This window comes from Eucyclogobius newberryi, unplaced genomic scaffold, assembly GCF_026437365.1.
Source record: "Eucyclogobius newberryi isolate DKJ021-1_F unplaced genomic scaffold, fEucNew1.0.hap1 SCAF_15, whole genome shotgun sequence".
NCBI classification, from domain to species: Eukaryota; Metazoa; Chordata; class Actinopteri; order Gobiiformes; family Gobiidae; genus Eucyclogobius; species Eucyclogobius newberryi.
In genome coordinates this window covers 4146453-4164508 of record NW_027315779.1, presented here as the reverse complement: position 1 = coordinate 4164508, position 18056 = coordinate 4146453, and the positions used below count along the sequence as shown (strand labels likewise).

The window sequence follows — 18056 nt, the reverse complement described above, 5'->3', positions numbered from 1 at the left end:
AATATATACATTGCCTTTTCAAAGAATACTGTTAGTAGTTACTTTATTTAATCTTACTTTAGTCTATTTTATACAAGAATAGCCATGAGGAGTCTTTATAATTGACCTTCCCCATGTTTTATCCAGTAAATATTGTTTTAGTCACTTATTAGCACAGTGATATTTACAGTCTATGGTTTTTAGCCATGTCATTTAAAATCTTATTAGAAACCATCAGTCTTGCCTGTTAAATGATTTAAACAAATCTAGGCCAACTAGTTTGATAATGTACAACACTGAATTAAATCATATTTTCTAATGTTCAGTTCAATCACCAAATATAATTCAACAGAAACACATTTGGTGATTCGTTCATAAGTTTGTCAGTTGTTTTCTGAGCTCTCGTTCATTTCCATGTAGAGTTAAAGGAGTGCCTCCTCTTGACCCTCCCCTCGCGCCTCCTCTTGACCCTCCCCTCGCGCCTCCTCTTGACCCTCCCCTCGCGCCTCCTCTTGACCCTCCCCTCGCGCCTCCTCTTGACCCTCCCCTCGCGCCTCCTCTTGACCCTCCCCTCGCGCCTCCTCTTGACCCTCCCCTCGCGCCTCCTCTTGACCCTCCCCTCGCGCCTCCTCTTGACCCTCCCCTCGCGCCTCCTCTTGACCCTCCCCTCGCGCCTCCTCTTGACCCTCCCCTCGCGCCTCCTCTTGACCCTCTGGCGCCTCCTCTCGACTGCTCAATGAACTACTCTCTTTATCGCTTAAAGACGCAGCGTTAATCTGCCGAACCAACTCATTTTCCGGGTCACCCTTTGCTTCGGGCGTCTGCACTCGGTCTGAATATGGAACCGGGATATCGTAAGCATCTTCGGCTCTTGGACTTGAACATGTTGAGCTGAACGGCAAGAACGGCGAAAGCGTTTTGGGAGACGGCGACGGGGATTGATAGGGCGACACAGACGGAGTCGAGCTGGGAGAATTGCGAGGAGAGAGAGACGTCGATTTTTTGGGTAATTTGGGAGAAAGGTACTGCGTAAGCGGATGGGGAGCGTTGACGGTGGGTCGCGTGTAGTCCTCATCTTCTTGACTCTCCTCCCGTACCTCCTCTCGACTGCTCAATGAACTACTCTCTTTGTCGCTTAAAGACTCAGCATTAATCTGTCGCACCAACTCATTTTCCAACACCTCCTCTAGTTCGTCCACGTCACCCATCGCTTCGGGCGTCTGCACTCGGTCTGAATATGGAACCGGGATATCGTACGCATCTTCGACTCTTGGACTTGAACATGTTGAGCTGAACGGCAAGAACGGCGAAAGCGTTTTGGGAGACGGCAACGGGGATTGATAGGGCGACACAGACGGAGTCGAGCTGGGAGAATTGCGTGGAGAGCGAGACGTCGATTTTTTGGGTAATTTGGGAGAAAGGTACGGCGTAAGCGGATGAGGAGCGTTGACGGTGGGTCGCGTGTAGTCCTCATCTTCGACTAGACTCTCCGTAATGGCAGGTAGAGGCAAAACATGTTCAATGACGTCAATCAGTTCTTTCCTTGTCCTGGATGGGAGCTCGGTGTAGTCCTCCTCACCTGCTCTTCGATTGTATCCGCCAGTGTCATTTATGGACTCGGCGGCCTTTGTACCCTTATCTCTAGCTTTACAGCGACCTTTAGCCTTTGGCATCAGCGGCGGTGGAGGGGGCGAAACTAGTGGCGGCAACAGCAACGTCGAGCTCTCCGTCGAAACTCGGACTTTGAGGCTGCGCTTTAACCGCCCTCGCCGCGACCACGCGTTCAGGGACTGCAAGAAAAGCGGGTTGATGAAGCAGAGCGCCCCGATGCCCGACCCGTAATTCAACTCTTTGGGGCTGCGCGTTTTGATGGGGCAAAACTCTTTGAACAGAGCTGCGTTGGCGTCTCCTCTGACGGGCGGGGGTGCGGGTGGAGTGGCGGGCTGGCGGGCGGGGGCAGTTTGGTGGTCTTGCTTTGGCTGGACCTCGGGAGGTGGAGTCGGGGGAGGCGTGGGTGGGTTCGACGCTGCAGGGGCGGGGTCTTTCTCGGGTTTAGGGGCTTCTCGTGGGCCGCGGACGTTCAAGTGAGAGTTCCAGAATTCTGTTAAGAGTAAAGAAAATGCATGTTATTTTAAGATGATGGTTCTGACTCGCTCATTATTGATTATTAATGACACTTCTGGACATCCTGCCAGTGACATATTTGAACTTCTTCCATCTGGGAAACGCTTTTGTGCCATTTTCTGCCAAGTTTCTTCTCATAGACTTTAAACAATACGCTTTACAACTGCATTAGGAACTTTAACTTTTCCCTCGCTCTTTCTCTCCTTCTATTTTTTCCTCTCTCTTTCTTCCTTCTCTCTCCCTTCTCTTTATTTTATTTATTTATTGACGGTGTGGCATGGAGCACGTGCTTTCAAGACGTGCAACTAGAGTAGGTGGCGCCGGCAGTAATGTAACACTCGGATACCAACCGCCATAAAACACCAAAGAAGAAGAAAAAGAAGAACTTGTTTTATCCTTTTCCAAATAATGCATTAATAGTTTTTTTTAAAGTGGTTTATGTCTCCAAAACTTTATGTCGGTTTAAATGGATGAATATATGAATGCTGGGCACCTTGAGTTTTCAAACCTTTTTCTTTTCTTTCCCAATGTGTTTTTTTTTAATACTGCAAATGGCAAATAAACAAAAACTGAAACAGACTAGAGATTAAAATGCCCTCTTTGGTATTGTACATGTTTGAAAATGACATCGAACTTTAGAAAAAAAAACTACAACTGAACCGGGTACTTTAAATGTATTTTTTATTCAACATTTATTTATACAGGTAGGTCGAATAATTCATTAATTCTCATTTACGACAACCTGGTCAAGAAGAGCACAAAGAACAGAATATAATAGAATATTTACACTATGAAAGCGTATGGAAGGGCCACATCAGATTGTAGCTTTCCTGAAACTAACTGTAAACCTCTCTAAACCGTGTCAGTGAGTATGGCATCTGCTTTTTCTCCAAAACATCACACACAATTTGGTTTTCTCTTGCCTCTTGTTACAATCCATCCTCGGCGCATAGAAAACCACAGCTGAATGTGCTTTTGCTCTCCGCCTGTCGCTGCATCTCATTTACACCATCTAGTCTAACGTGTCGTGTCGTGATTACTGACCTATTCCCATGTGTGAGATGGACTCCAGCTCTTTGTGGGATGTGGCTCTTGCAATGGCTTCTGGGAGCTCCAGTGGAAAGGGCAGCACATCTCTGGAAAACAGGAAAAAACACAAATTAATTAAAAACCTGTTAAAATTTTACTGATATTCTTTTATTTTTTGTGTCAACCATCTGATAAAAGGAAAGCGTTGATCTCCTGGACACGTTAAACATTAAAGGAAAGCTAAACGCCATTTTTCTTTTCTTTTTTTCATCAAATTAACAGTTTTGGGAAGAATCTGGATCAGTATTACATGCATTCGACCCGGCTGGACTCTTTTTTTTTTATTACAAGTCCTGCATCTGATTTTTTGTGATAGCTGCTTCATCTTAGAAATGGGAATTGTCATTGTCAAGACCCTTAGGAAACCTGATTATTCTCTGGGCTTGTAGAGTAAAGAGCCCAGCCGTATGTTTGTACTCTGAAGGGTTTAGCTGGGGGTCATTTTAATCTTGTAGTTTTAAGGAAAATCAGCCAGAATTAAAGGCTCTCAAAAGGAAATGCAAAACAGCATTAAATTGTTACCTGCTGCTACAGTAAAAGGAAACGAGTCTTGGAAGATCCGGGAAGTTGACAGCTGATGTCACCAGGGAGAAGGCTAAACAAATGCAGAAAATAAATGAGTCACTTGTAAAACGGCAAATGTATTACTGGATGAATGAGGAATGTGTCGGCCTTACTCGAGTGTTCCTCCTGAATATCAAACTGCTGAACAAAAGACGGCTCACTGTTGTCGGCCAAACGCACACACAGCACTTTCTTGTGGGACGTGCGGGAATTTCGAACCATGAACGTCTAAAAGATAATCAGAATATTAGTGGATTAGGTTGGATTTGAGCAAGCTTTTTAGGATTTTTCCCCCCCTTTTCTTTATGTAGTTTATTCTATAACTGAATACATATTTTAAATCTCCACATACAATATGCAGAAGCGTCCCTCCATCCTTGTTACTCTTATGAATTAGCCTTGCCCTAGACTGTATTAAACCAGTTTATGTGCCCAAGGCCAAGGCAGGACCACCATACTACTTGTGTAGGATTAACTTTTGTTCACATAATCTTTGGGTTTGTGCCAGGGGATTGAAATATTAAGCTATTACAAGGGCAGCAGCGGGCAGCAAATTAAACAGACTTAGTGGTTTATTAACTGTAGGAAATGGTCTGTGGTACGGTACACACAGTTCTCTATTCAGGTTCTAATATTTGCTCATTTTTATTGTCAATTTTATCCATGTTTGGACCTTGTTTTGGTAATTCATTGTTTAGAACTACTGGGGACATTATGCAGTCATATTTTACAAGTAGTTTGGCCCTTATTTAGACCTGGAAAGTCCCGGTGCCAGTGATGTAAAGTACTTGAATAAAATGTTCAGGTATCTGTATCTTACTGAAGTATATTTTACTTAATTTCCCTTTCTACCCTTCTGCACTTTTAACTGGACTTAAGTGTAGAGTCATTTTTGAGACCAGCTGAAATGGCAGAGTAATGTATTTGTTTAGCGTGAAGCCTATATGATGACACTCTACATAAAAGGTTTTGAGTTTAAGTCCAGGCTTTGAGGAAACAAAATTAAAACTGACTAAGCACAGAAAATCACTTATTTAGTCGCTTCTGGAGTTCCCAAAGTAAATATTTCATTATATATATTTTATTTAGTTCTCTAAATCTGTACGTTTTACCCGTATCAGTACATAAACTTAAGTAACAACTAGTACACGGAAAGCTATATGTTGAAAGTGATGAATATGATAAAAATGATAATTATCTTTGGTGCCGTAGTCGACTTAAGAAGTTTGCAGTCGACTGGAGACATGCCTTGTATATTCATTAATTGAATAAAAGGTTGATGCTGTGTGGCCCAGAACAGGCAAAAGCTTTCCAAATTTATTAGGATAAAAAATAATCTGTATTAGTATAATCTGTATTGTACATACTAGTCTCTGAAACTAGTATGTATAATACAGTATCCAGAGAAGCTCTAGTTCTGCCTCTTCTGAAGTGAAAAGACAGATTTAACTGTCCAGTGACTCCCAAACCTCCAGCTAACGCCCTCCTTGCTTTCTCCTTTCTCCTGCAGCTGTGTTATAAATGCTCGTAGAAGCCAAATCCTAATAAAACATTAGTTAAAGTTGAAAAATGTGATTGATTAAAAACACCCTCGACTAAAAGCCAACAGCCCTCCTGAGCTTTGGTGGTACTTGGTGTAAAAACGTGTAAAACCACTGGTATATGTGTGTGTCTGACCCCCGGAGGCTCCCGCTGGAGAATGTGCAGAGCTGTGGCCGGGTTGATTGACAGCTGAAGCCACACCGGGACAGTGAGCAGGAGCCGGTCCAGCACACTGATGCTCCTCAGGGACCCGCGGCTCCTCTGATGCCCTTTGAACTTCAAGGTCTGGGATGGCTCAGGGAAGTCGTACAGCGGTTCCTCTTGCTCTGCCATCTGCAAACACACACGGATAATTACTCAGGGATAATTACTGTCATACAATGCTCTGATGGGCCCTAATGCAGTTGGAGCATGTCTGAAGTGGCAATTTACCTGTCCTGGTGGTAGCTCCCAATCATAACCACCAAGCTTCCCTCACACCTGCGTAATAAATCTGCCTGGATCGAGACAGCAAGTCCGGACTTGGTGAAGTGCAGCAGTTTAGATTGTCCTAAAAATAAAAGGAAAAATGGATATATTCTCATGGTGTCAAACAAATCATGCTGAGGGCGGAAGGTGCCAATATTAATTAACTCTGAAAATCAAAATCTGCCCCCCCCCCACTGCAAAAACTAAAGCAAAACACACGCATTTTCTGTGGAATTTGCACGTTTTAAACATGATTAGTAACGACTCAACAGCTTTAATAAAGAAAACTAGTTACCTTTTGCATCTCCACGTCCCTCTTTCGCTTTAGCCTATTTGAGATGTTATTCAGGAGGCCTCAAAGAGCATAAAAGTGTGTCTTTTTGCCCTTCTGGCCTGGCCTGTCCTGTCCTGACGTGCGCAGGAGAGAGAAATGCCTCCGTGCTTCTCTTGGACTCCGCCCACAACATCCCACCTGACCTCACCTGAAGCCCCGCCCACTGCCAGAGGCCCCACGAGGCAAGGACACGTACAGCCTATTTATCTTTATAGCGTAAAACTATGATTACTATCCAGACAATGAATGTTGAAAGTGATGAATATGATACAAATTATAGCCCTACCTGTTGTTGATGTGGCCTACAAACGTTAATCATCATAAACAGCTCAAATTAGTAGGATTATGATTGACAATATTACAAGCAAAATCACCTATTGACTTAAAAAGAACCCATTGTCCAGAGTTTCCTGTTGCTAAGTTTCAGATTCAGATGGAGCCAGCTAATGTGAATATTGTTAAAAGAAAAAAGATATAAATTGATTACATTGTACTTGTAAATTCACAAATGTTGATCATTGACTAGACCCTCACTATATGACAACAAAAAAATCTTAACAATTTCACTCCACATCTGTATTGAATATTGCTGTGATGTCATCTGAAACCGAGCAATATAACATAGATAACGTGTGAATATCCACGTTTAATGGCAAATGTCCAAGCCGCTTTCTGAAGTATAGTAATATCGTCAGTTATTCCTTCATGCATTTTCTACTGCTTGTTCCCGTTAGGGGTTGTGGGTGAGTGGAGCTTATCCCAGTGACTTTAGGCTTGTTTAAAATCCTCCAAAACATTCTAGACATCAAATGTACAACTTAAAGGAGAGAAGAGAGAGAGGGAGAGACATAGAGACACAGAGAGAGAGATTCTTATTCTTTAAAAAACAGTACACCAAGAGGCCCCCTTTTCCCTGGTTGGGGAAAACACTGCTTAGGGAGCATTATCCATGGATCTTTAATATGATCCGATTATACATTTATAGTATTATCTTTAGAAAACGAGAACTGTGGTCAACAGCGCCCTCTGCCAGTGAAGGACTGACACAACACAAGCCGGAAGCGGATGTGTCGTTTGAACTCAGCCTCGTTCGTCTTCAGGTAAGAAAACGGCCGCGCGCTTAGTTTTATTTCCTTATTACGCTTTAATTCAAGCGCCACATCGAAACATCGAAGAAGCAGGTAATTTCTTTGTTGGTTTAATTGTTTAGTTACCACCATCTCCCTTTGAATGAACCGCTGTGCCGCTCGTTTGAATTACGTTAGCATCAAGCTAGCGGGTTGAGCTAACGTTAGCTAACGCTTTATTGGCCTTCCAGATGCGTCTCGTCAACAGTCACCTGGGTTAGCTCGGCGACTTGCCCAGAAAGTTGTAATAGTTGTATTTACACCGTCGTTACACTTTTTCTCCAAACGCAAGTCTTAGATGTATGAAGTTTAACACGGACGCGGACAGGCCCATCGTCATGTTAATAGGTTAGCGCGCGTGAAGGCTAACGGCACATTTTCACATTATGAGATTTAATGTATAGATTTAGTTAGCCTTATACTGTAGATTCCACAGTTAACTTGGGGAAGTTGGTAATAATTGTTACTAACAAGATGTCTAAATTTGTCGTCGAGTTTATCACCGCAAAGTAGGACATTTTGAAATGTGTTCTTTCTTTGTTTGCTGCAGATACCAGGTTGAAACAGAGATGAGTGAGACCAACATAAAACTGTTTGTGGGTAACCTTCCTGCAGACGCGACAGAAGATGAACTTACCAAACTATTTTCACCCTTTGGAGAAATAAACACCTGCTCACTGCTTAGACAATATGCCTTTGTCACTCTGAGGGGAGAAGGAGCAGCAGACAGGTCAGTGATTAATACAGGTTAAAGTGTTGTTCGTGTGTTGTTTTATCTCAATGTTTCATATATGTTGTTTGTTTTTATAGGGCCATAAGGAGTCTCGATGGTAAAGAGTACAGAGGAAGGCCTCTGGTGGTTGAAGAGTCACGAGCGCGACCCCCGAATTCCATAAAAGTGTTTGTGGGAAATCTCAGTGCTACATGTTCTGCAGACGACCTGCACACACTGTTCTCCTCCTATGGAAAAGTTTTGGACTGTGATAAAGTCAAAGGTCAGTTGGAATTGAGGTAGACAGAATGTTGTACCTTTCAGCCACAGTGAAAAAGTATATTCGTCTAACATGAGTTTTTCTGCAGCGCGTTTATGTTCCAATGTTGGCTATGCATTTGTGCACATGGAGAGGAGGGATGAAGCCCTTACAGCTATTGAGGGTCTGAACGGGAGCCTCTACAAAGGCCGACAACTGGCTGTGGAACTATCAAAAGCTCAGCCTTTAGCCAATCAGATGTCGTCAGCAGATGGCTCAGGTATGATTAAAACACAGTGATTTTGAATGGAACATAAGTATATTATCCTCATTTAATTTGACTTTCCATCATATTCTATAGGAAGAGAAGGACTTCTCCCCAGGCCTGCCCTGGAGCATCATCAGAGTCAGGCTGCTGTACTGGCTGCAGCAGCAGCAGCTGCCGCTGGACTCCCCATTCAGGTAACACTCTTTACACTATAGATTCAGTGAAAGGTGTTCATTTGATATGTAATGTCTTTCATCTTCTCTGATAGGTTCAGCAAAGTGTCCATAATTCCTTCTACAACACGACACCATTAGATCCGACATACACAGCCCTCAGAGGCATCACCAGTTCCAAAGGAGCAGATGGAGTTATATATGGGGCTTTGGCCAGCCAAGTCTACGGCTCAGTGGCTGATAAGGTTTACAAACAGCCCGAGGTCCCCGCGACCCCTGATCCAACGACTCTGTTTGAAGCAGCACGGGCCAAGTTTTTTCAAGATGGACAGAAGGTTAGTTACTAAAGTTAGTATTTGTTTTCTATATACGTTTTGCTTGCAGGTCTAATTTATCTAGTGTTTTAAAAAAAACTAGGTACTGGCTGAGCAACAAGCAGGAAGTAAGGGTCCACCAGAGGCAGAGCGTGACCGCAGCCCCATTAGAGGGAACCGTGCCCCCCTCCTCCCTGACCCTGTCCCAGGATCATTCGGGTCAAACAGAACTAAACGCAGAGCTTTGTTGCCTACACCACCAGGAGCCCCTGAGGATTCTGTCTCCACCACTGCAGCTGCTGCCCCTGAAGGAGCCGACCCTGTCGCCAGGCATGGGCATGTTCATCTTGGACAAATGTATATATAATATTTGTTTTATTGTACCTTCTGAGTAAACAATGTTGTCTCCCTGTGCCAGGTCGTACACGGAGTACTGTCAGCAGATGCAGCAGTACCAGCAGTATCAGCAGTACCAGCAACAGTACCAGTACCTGCAGTACGCCTACACCAATCCTCCTCCGCCCCCTTCTGCCCCTGCCCCGTCCTCCACTCAGGCCCCGCCCTCCACTGCAGCCCAGGCTCCACCAGGATCATACTCTGCTCCCCAATCCTACGCCTACCCTCCTCCAGGAATGTACAACGCTTCAGGAGGCTATAACAGCGCTGCAGGCCACTATGACGCCGCCTCATCAGGAACGTACAGCGCGGCGCCCGCCGGGTCGTACGACACGTCTGCGGGCTACACAACAGGAGCTTATGGTTCGACGGGAGCGTACCCAACAACACCGTATGAGCAGACACCCGCACACGGCCAACCCACAGCCCAGCGCAACGATTACCCCTACCACACGCCAGAGCCCCCTTACCGATAAGATCACACGCTCACACTTTAGCGTTTGTGCATGACAGAGAGAATTAAAATGGACAGATTTTTGAGCAGGCTTTACAATTGGATTTTTTCATAAACAAAAGTGTATATGGTTTTGTAATCAGAGTTTAGACGAGCAGTTTGAGGTTTTGCAGGCGTTGACTTCGTTTGATGGTTTGCTTTAAGTCCTCATTAAATATGTTTAAGGATATCTGAAAGTAAAGATATTAAGAGTGAATGTCTGGTTCACAGTTTATAAATAAATAAAAACATGTACCCACGTGTAGGAGCTTGAACAATTTTCCAGAAAATGTAGTGTTTAAACAAATTGTTATTTGTATGAGCTGTCTCCAATAGTTTCCAGACTTTGTAATATTTATACTTTGTTTAGAAACGGGACAGGACAATGAATATTGTGATTGAGAGCTATTCACCAGGGGGGCAGTGTTCCCTTTTCAACATACAGGGCCTGGGCCAGGGACAACCAGAGCTGTACATTTTATATTGTGTACAGCACATCATGTAAGGAAAGGAAATACAAATGTTTATTGATTTTAATATTAGATGTTCAATGCCAAAAAAAATCTAGTCTGGAGTTTTAATTTTGTCCGTATAAATTGAGTCTGCCTTTTGATTTGTGGCTGATAGGACAGTGGAATGTTTTTTTTTTTTTTTTAAGGAAAATGGAACTTGGTTTTCAGTGTGTGTGTGTGTGTACAAATTTCACTTTATTTTAGAGGACTGAAAACTGTTAACGAGGGACGGGTTTTCAGGTTGCGGTCAAAGCGACAGGCAGACATAAGACTCTTGTACTTAAGAGGCAGGCATTTTTGACATTTTGGAATGTGAAACTTTCAAGTCGAGCAACATTTTAGGAGAGGCAAAGGTGGATTTTCTAAATGCCAAGTTAGTGTTTGCTGACGTAAGGCTTTGTGGTGTGAGTGATGAAGCGTCTGTGTTGGTACAGTAACACAGAGTTTTTGGGGCCACTGCAGTAACTGTCCTAACATGTCCCTAACATTTCTGAAAGCCATTGTTCAGACACTCACACGAGCTCATGTCTTTACTGCAGATCACACTTGTGAAGCAGTCTGGAGGTGTGAGGCCGGTGGGCGTGAGCGTAAGTCACACACAGCCTCCACATGCTCCATCTGAACTGTTAGTTGCATGCCTTGTTGTTGCTGCTGCTCCAGCCACCTTCTTCCTCTTGCTGATTATTGCAGCTAGAGTGGGAGGGAGCCAAACTGAGCCCTTGCCCGGACGCCCCTGTAGCGTGGGATGAAACAAACAGCAGCGTTAGGCCTGAACTGCTGTGGACACTGAGCTGTCCCGTCGCTAAGGTAACCACTCAGACCACACACGCCCCTCCCTTACACACACACAAACCTGTCCATCTCCACGACTTCTCTTCTAGGATCAGGGGTTTTTCACATGAAAAATAACCTCCAGAGTTTTTTTATTTTTACTTTCCAACATTCCCGCTTCAGAATGCATCAAAGACTCCCGCTCCTCTTTGTCTAGGCCCAGTTTTACATCCAAACTGAGCTGGAGGTACGAATCGCTTCATTTTTGTACTCAATCCCCAAGGGCCACATTGGGGTCAAGTGCCTTGCTCAAGAGCACAGCGATAGGTCCTCTTTTTCAGTTAGTTAATCCTGGTGCAGGATTGGTTGCTGGTTCAACGCTTGACTCTTCTCGTTTGGCCCTAAAATGATAGTTGGTGCCACAATCGTCTTGTATGAATGACAACTTGACACAAAATCATTTGTTTTAGGCATTTTGTTCTGTGTTATTCAACATGTTTATCAATAAATACATTTCAATGAAACCAAACTTAAGTTCATTTTGTTTGTTTTAGACTGACAATTTTATTGAGCTTTTCTTTGAAAAACATTTATGCTTTCCAAATAAAAATCAATTTCATAACAATGCAAACCTGTTGTCACTGTAATACATAAAAAGGAAATGAGAAGCATTTGGCGCTTTGAAAGCTCGCTCCCTGCTAAGACTGTTCCATGGACACTGAGCCCTCAACAAGAAATACAGATGATCAGACGCAGTACTCACAATGTAGCGCTCAGTGAGGTAATGAGTTTTAGGGACACGATTAACAGTGGAACTGAAAGGACATTGTGACAACATTGCTCTGACGTCTAGGTCTGGTTTCCAGCTGCTGTCATACGTAGGTGATCTCAATGCAACGATCTAATTGCTGTGAGTCATTAAAACTAAAAGACTGCAAATGTTAAATGTTTTTCAGACTCTTCGCTAAAACGTTTAACTTCATTTAAAAATGAATTAAATGATTTGTAATGATTTTATTGAGACTAGTGTCGTGACTATGTTAAATGTCCATGTTCTTCTGAACATAGCTGTGGTTCTTGAAATTAACCTCAGACCCGTATCGAGGAAACCAGCCTAAAAGGATCATGGGAAATGACACAGTCCAGTTGATGAGGACAAACAGGACAAGACGTTTAAACACTTAAAACACCATACAAAGTGGACCAGACCAAACATATATTACAGTACTTCGACTTTCATCACAACCTCCCAAGATACTGCTGGCATAGTATGAAAAAAGAGCAAGCATTCAAACATATTGAAAATAGCACTGCTTTAATAAAGAGCAATTTTACAAGACTGCAAATGTCTAGCTAGCTAGGTGATGCTTTGACATCCATGGAGCTTTAGCTAGCTAGGTGATGGCATTGACATCCATGGAGTTTTACAAAGATGCAGAGATGGTAACTGGGTTTGAAGTTTGATGGGTTACTGCATGCGGCAGCCTTCAAACACTTACTGACCTTATCTTGTAAAACAGTTGATTATGAATGTCAATGGACGTTCATGTCAAAGAGGTAAGTAAAAAATCTCATTACATTTCCCAAACACACTGGTAAGTGAGAATTCACACAATGGTCATGCTTTTACCGGGCACACAAGCCAATAAAAAGACGACACTTAATCATGCAAAAAAGACAGTTTCCTTGTCTCTGAAAAGAAAAATAGAAATCAGAGTTCAGATATCATCCATCCATAGTAACCTTGAATTAGAAGAAGCTGCGCGTTGATGATGACTTTGGTGCAAAAAAATGTTCCTGTTTCGAAGAGGGCAGACCCTGTCCTGTCCCCTCCCTTGATGAAGACACTCTTGGTATTGACCAGTTGTGATAGTTAAGACCCCCTTCCCAAATAACCCTTTCCTCCTCCAAGATGGACACACACATTAAAAACATTGACCCAAAATCCTCCCCACGCCCCTCCCCTGGATGATGACAACCTTAAAATACAACCATTCAAACACAGAAACGGCAAGAACTTGTCCCACGTACATCCAAAATGGGGATTGGATATCACTTTACAGAGAGAGAAGAGAGAGAGAGAGAGAGCACACGTTTAAAACACATGGACGGCATTACCTACGGTATATACAGTGGACACGGTTAACAGTCAAAGAGGTGGGCCCGGGATGGATTGGAGCTGATCGGTTGAATGGAAAAGAGCTTTAAGTTGACAGAGTTAAGATAAACCACAAGGACAAGTAATGATGTTTGAGAGTCTGTTGTCAACTTCCAAAGGAGATATCCAAGCTTCCTCGGGCTTTGTCCGGCGTTAGTCGCGGCTCCGTTCGGGGGTTCAGACCTTTTTCTGACTTGCACCTTCACAGCATTCGTCAAATCTTTGCTGGTAGTCTTGGTAGTAGCCGGAGTTCATAGCGTGCATTGCCAGCAGGTCAAACTCCACTCACTGCACTGTCCAAAGTCCTGATAAATGCCTCAGGAAGGGCATCTGGCATTAAAAAAAAACATGCCAAATCAATACCAAACAGCGAATCATGCGGAAACAGAAGATTTGCTTTTATGACCCTGAAGGGAGGAGCCGAAAAGGTTGAGATTTGAGCAAATGGAAAAATCCCTACAACCACCTTGAATTCTTAACCAGAAGGCCAAATTTTAATTGGAGTACTTTTAAATTCTGACGTGGCCAAACTACATGACCCTGTTGATCTCGATGGGAAGGCAAAATGCACACAAACACACATTAAGTACATGTACATTGAAGACATACACAATCAATAGAAAACGACTCCATCCCCCCGATCAAATTATTGCCCCTTTCGACTGTACATCCCAGCAATGATTTTTACTTTGTGCAGCAGAGCGTCGTCACCTCTTCGAAGGTTTTGTGCTATATATATATATATATATATATAATACTGTCAATCGGCCCGACTCTCCGAGGGTCAAACGTGACCTTGGATTCGTCAGAACAAAAATACATTAACTACATTAACCTTTAGCATCTCATTAAAAGCACATTTGAGTTAATCTGAATATCTTGACGGCCGGGTGCGATCAACACGCATTAGCTTTTCCCGACACTTCCTATTGACCTTCCCATCTATAAATGTTAGCGCTTTGGGAGCAAATCCCTCTTCTACGCAGTGTCCTTACAACCCTCGACGCCGCGATAAAAAGATCAACTCAAGGTTTCTGGCATTTAAAGGGGAGCGGATTTCTGAACAGTGCCCAAGACGAGAAGGGCCTCATGTAGAATTTTGGGAGGATATTCTCAAGATACCAAAAGTACAACGTTCAACAAATACAAAGGACCACCACAAAACTGCAGCACCAATGCAATTGCGTGGCGTGTAACTGAATCTTTTTGTCTTCCTCCTCGTGTTACCCTGGGTTTCTCTGGGTACACTGGTTTACATGCGGTTGTGGCGAGACCGTCATCCCAATTTTGGAGCCCGGAACTAACTTTAACCCCAATCCTGATCCTAATCCTAATCTTAACCCTAACGCCTAAACCTTAATGTTTAAACCCGAAAAAAAATCAATTGTGCCAAAAGTGGGAGTTGAACTCTAGACTTCACACATGCAAGTCCGCGCCTCTAACCGCTGGGCCGACACGTTTAGTAGACTGTTTGCTGCGAGAAAATCTCTCGAGAATCGAGATGGCGATCTCGCCACAACCACATGTCACTGGTTTGAAGACCCTTTTTTTCCCCCCTTGCCCCAAAAGTGTACATGAAGCCCTCTTTCAGTCTTGCTTTCAGTGCATTTTTGACCCTTGAGAAACAAAATAGTTCAGGAAAAACCAACCTCAAAACGAAACGAAAATAGCTTCTGACAGGTCTACAACGGTGGTGAATGGGACGGACAAATTGCATGATATTGTACAACAAACAGACATTAGGTACAGCAGAGGTGTATGTGATTTTTACATCCAAACGCGATGCCTGGGTCTGGCGCAGTGCTTTCCATTGTAAGTAGTTCCAGTGCATTTAACATATATGGGCACCTAGCTACACTAAAGACTACAGGTACCAAAAAGAGACAGAGCTACTTCATACATTAACATTACGTCCAATCACTCTCACTCAAAATATGCCCTCCAAGTTTGAACATTTAGTTGGCAATTGTGAACTTATTATAGCACATGTAAATGTAAAAAAACAAAAAACAAATCAGCCACACGCATACCTAACTAGCCACTTCTCACATCAAAGTGAAAAGTGGCACTACCAAGAATCTAGTCGTTTCAATCGCTTCATCCGCACGACCTTGGCAAAGTTTACGCTGAGTAAAGTGCCAGCAAACTATCCAAGAAATGCCTCACAAGTTTGATTCATTTGAGAGGGAAATAGGAGTTAAAGGAGGATGCTGACGATCTTTGTAGCATAATTTCTGCGTGTTGATTGAAATTTTCCGAAATTAGGATGAGTGGTTGATGATGTAAAGCAGATTCTGGAGTCCTGGGATGCGGACAGAGGAGAGGCCAGAGAGCCGGGAAAACGAGACATCGATTTGGATCCATGCAGCGACTTCTCCTCCCTCCTGATTTGTGGAGCACTCTGCCTTTTTGCCATTTTGCTTGGATCTGTTTTCTTTGCTGCTTTCTCTCTTGCCTCTCGACTTGGCTGCTATGGTTACGATGTCATCCTTACATGAAGTGCATCTATGAAAGGGGAGAAAAGCAGGAGTAATTTAGTTCAACAAAACAACTAAATCGAGTGTCGAGTCATCTAGTAACGACCGCATTACCTGACGATGGCAGCTTTATACCTGCGGTACCATCATCAATAACACACATGGGCTGTTATGTTGGTAATAATTGCTCCAAAACATAAAACATTAATTGTTCATTCGCCGCTCCAGTGACTGTTATTCACTGTGGCTATTCATTGTGAGAGAGAAAATAGCACATTTCCAACAAATTTGAAATCCTCCGACTAATAATTTTTTCTTCGTAATTGTATTTCGCTTACAAAACAGAATGTTTTAGGCAAAGAATGTTGTGATTCATAGAGACTGGTGGTTTAGCTGCCAGTCTGTTTGGAATTGATTTATTTGAATTTGTATGATTCATGGTCGTTTTACTGTAATTGCAGAGGTTGTGTTTGTGCCACAAGGCGTTGGTAACAAATGACAAGGTTTAAAGGTGCACTAGAAAAAGACCTTGCTTCGGCTCTGTTCCACGATACTGAATTATACTTCTATCCTCAGAGACGTACAGGTTATGCCACCAGGCCAAGTTACAGGTCACATCTGTGAAGAGGCGAGCCCGCTGACAGTAAGAATGCATGTTTTTTTAAGGGTCTAAAGCGGGACTAAAGCGGGTCTAAAGCGGATCTAAAGCGGGACTAAAGCGGGTCTAAAGCGGGTCTAAAGCGGGTCTAAAGCGGGTCTAAAGCGGGTCTAAAGCGGGACTAAAGCGGGACTAAAGCGGGACTAAAGCGGGTCTAAAGCGGGTCTAAAGCGGGTCTAAAGCGGGACTAAAGCGGGACTAAAGCGGGTCTAAAGCGGGACTAAAGCGGGTCTAAAGCGGATCTAAAGCGGGACTAAAGCGGGTCTAAAGCGGGTCTAAAGCGGGTCTAAAGCGGGTCTAAAGTGGGTCTAAAGCGGGTCTAAAGCGGGACTAAAGCGGGACTAAAGCGGGTCTAAAGCGGGTCTAAAGCGGGACTAAAGCGGGACTAAAGCGGGACTAAAGCGGGTCTAAAGCGGGACTAAAGCGGGTCTAAAGCGGGTCTAAAGCGGATCTAAAGCGGGACTAAAGCGGGTCTAAAGCGGGTCTAAAGCGGGTCTAAAGCGGGACTAAAGCGGGACTAAAGCGGGTCTAAAGCGGGTCTAAAGCGGGTCTAAAGCGGGACTAAAGCGGGTCTAAAGCGGGTCTAAAGCGGGACTAAAGCGGGACTAAAGCGGGTCTAAAGCGGGTCTAAAGCGGGACTAAAGCGGGACTAAAGCGGGACTAAAGCGGGTCTAAAGCGGGACTAAAGCGGGACTAAAGCGGGACTAAAGCGGGACTAAAGCGGGACTAAAGCGGGACTAAAGCGGGTCTAAAGCGGGACTAAAGCGGGACTAAAGCGGGACTAAAGCGGGACTAAAGCGGGTCTAAAGCGGGTCTAAAGCGGGACTAAAGCGGGACTAAAGCGGGTTATTCTGGCGTGATCTCCCAAACCAATGACCGACCTCCACCGGCCAAACGCTACACAGTTTAACTCGATGCATCTATGACGATAAGATGATAAGTATAACGTTCCACATCAAACTCTAGACGCTGTTAATTGCAGTACGGGACCAGTGCTTTGTGATGGTCTCTTTAATTTGTTGTACATGATTAAAAAAGTAAAGCTGACGGTACACAGCCCGGCTACACACGTCAAAGCCGGAACATAAAACGTATTAGTAATATTTTCTCAGATTCATTTCATTGTCGCTCGTCATATATTTTTCGGCATATTCCTTTATTTATTGCTTGCTGAGATGTCTGCGGGCCTGAAAGCTTTCATTAGCCCGCAGCCTTGTGTTTATGCAGATGAGAAGCACTCCACGCTGACAGTGATGTGACAGCCCGATCATTAAATACAAAATAGTCACATCCACGACGTTTTTTGGCCATTAAATCTTACTTAGGCAGGGCTTTATATTGTCATTTTTTTCTCCTGGCAACTAAGAAAAATGCATTCAGCAAAAATAAAAGATTCTATTATAAGGAAATAAATGAAAAATGTCAGCTGATGATGAATGTTTAGGCTAAAATATAGTTGAACAAACTACAAATGTTTGAACACCCTGATGCCAAAGTGAGTACGGGTACTCGTCAAATAAAATGTTTATGAGCGTGGCTTCCTTTGGCCCAGGTCTTCAGAACTACATTTTACCTGGAAGTTTTAAATATTAAGCATTTGTATTACCACAATTTACAATGAAAAACTGTTATAGTGTA

At 43.5% G+C, this 18056-nt stretch overlaps 3 protein-coding genes across 6 annotated transcripts in view; 1 reads left to right on the top strand and 2 right to left on the bottom strand.

Annotated features, from left to right (window-relative positions):
* Positions 1-401: 401 nt before the first annotated feature.
* On the bottom strand, positions 402-6188 carry LOC140360416 (uncharacterized). The gene is made up of 7 exons (XM_072445625.1): positions 6062-6188; positions 5731-5848; positions 5434-5631; positions 3870-3984; positions 3715-3787; positions 3148-3239; positions 402-2080 (listed from the first exon to the last, which is right to left on the bottom strand). The coding sequence occupies exons 3-7, from the start codon at positions 5629-5631 to the stop codon at positions 402-404; spliced, it is 2157 nt and encodes a 718-aa protein (XP_072301726.1). The 5' UTR covers positions 5731-5848; positions 6062-6188.
* Positions 6189-7185: 997 nt separating this feature from the next.
* rbm14a (RNA binding motif protein 14a) lies at positions 7186-11654 on the top strand. The gene is made up of 8 exons (XM_072445755.1): positions 7186-7281; positions 7778-7957; positions 8038-8222; positions 8308-8478; positions 8560-8660; positions 8735-8974; positions 9057-9283; positions 9372-11654. Exons 2-8 carry the CDS (start codon positions 7797-7799, stop codon positions 9823-9825), a joined length of 1539 nt encoding a protein of 512 aa, XP_072301856.1. The 5' UTR covers positions 7186-7281; positions 7778-7796; the 3' UTR covers positions 9826-11654.
* Positions 11655-14840: 3186 nt separating this feature from the next.
* Positions 14841-18056, bottom strand: part of LOC140360517 (phosphatidylinositol-binding clathrin assembly protein-like) — a 57108-nt gene continuing 53892 nt past the window's right edge. For all 4 annotated transcript variants that reach the window (XM_072445750.1, XM_072445751.1, XM_072445752.1 and 1 more), the window contains one exon: positions 14841-15788. In XM_072445750.1, the coding sequence (XP_072301851.1) occupies positions 15774-15788 (15 nt within the window). In that variant the 3' untranslated portion in view covers positions 14841-15773. The remainder of the gene's footprint in view (positions 15789-18056) is intronic.

Excerpts from the sequence above, each read along its gene's own strand:
- LOC140360416 (XM_072445625.1), bottom strand. The coding sequence starts at position 5,631 with ATGGCAGAGCAAGAGGAACCGCTGTACGACTTCCCTGAGCCATCCCAG. Across the intron at positions 3,240-3,714 it reads TCCTTTTACTGTAGCAGCAG|AGATGTGCTGCCCTTTCCAC; the intron begins GTAACAATTTAA and ends CCTGTTTTCCAG. Across the intron at positions 2,081-3,147 it reads CATCTCACACATGGGAATAG|AATTCTGGAACTCTCACTTG; the intron begins GTCAGTAATCAC and ends TACTCTTAACAG.
- rbm14a (XM_072445755.1), top strand. The coding sequence starts at position 7,797 with ATGAGTGAGACCAACATAAAACTGTTTGTGGGTAACCTTCCTGCAGAC. Across the intron at positions 7,958-8,037 it reads GGAGAAGGAGCAGCAGACAG|GGCCATAAGGAGTCTCGATG; the intron begins GTCAGTGATTAA and ends TTGTTTTTATAG. Across the intron at positions 8,661-8,734 it reads CCGCTGGACTCCCCATTCAG|GTTCAGCAAAGTGTCCATAA; the intron begins GTAACACTCTTT and ends CTTCTCTGATAG.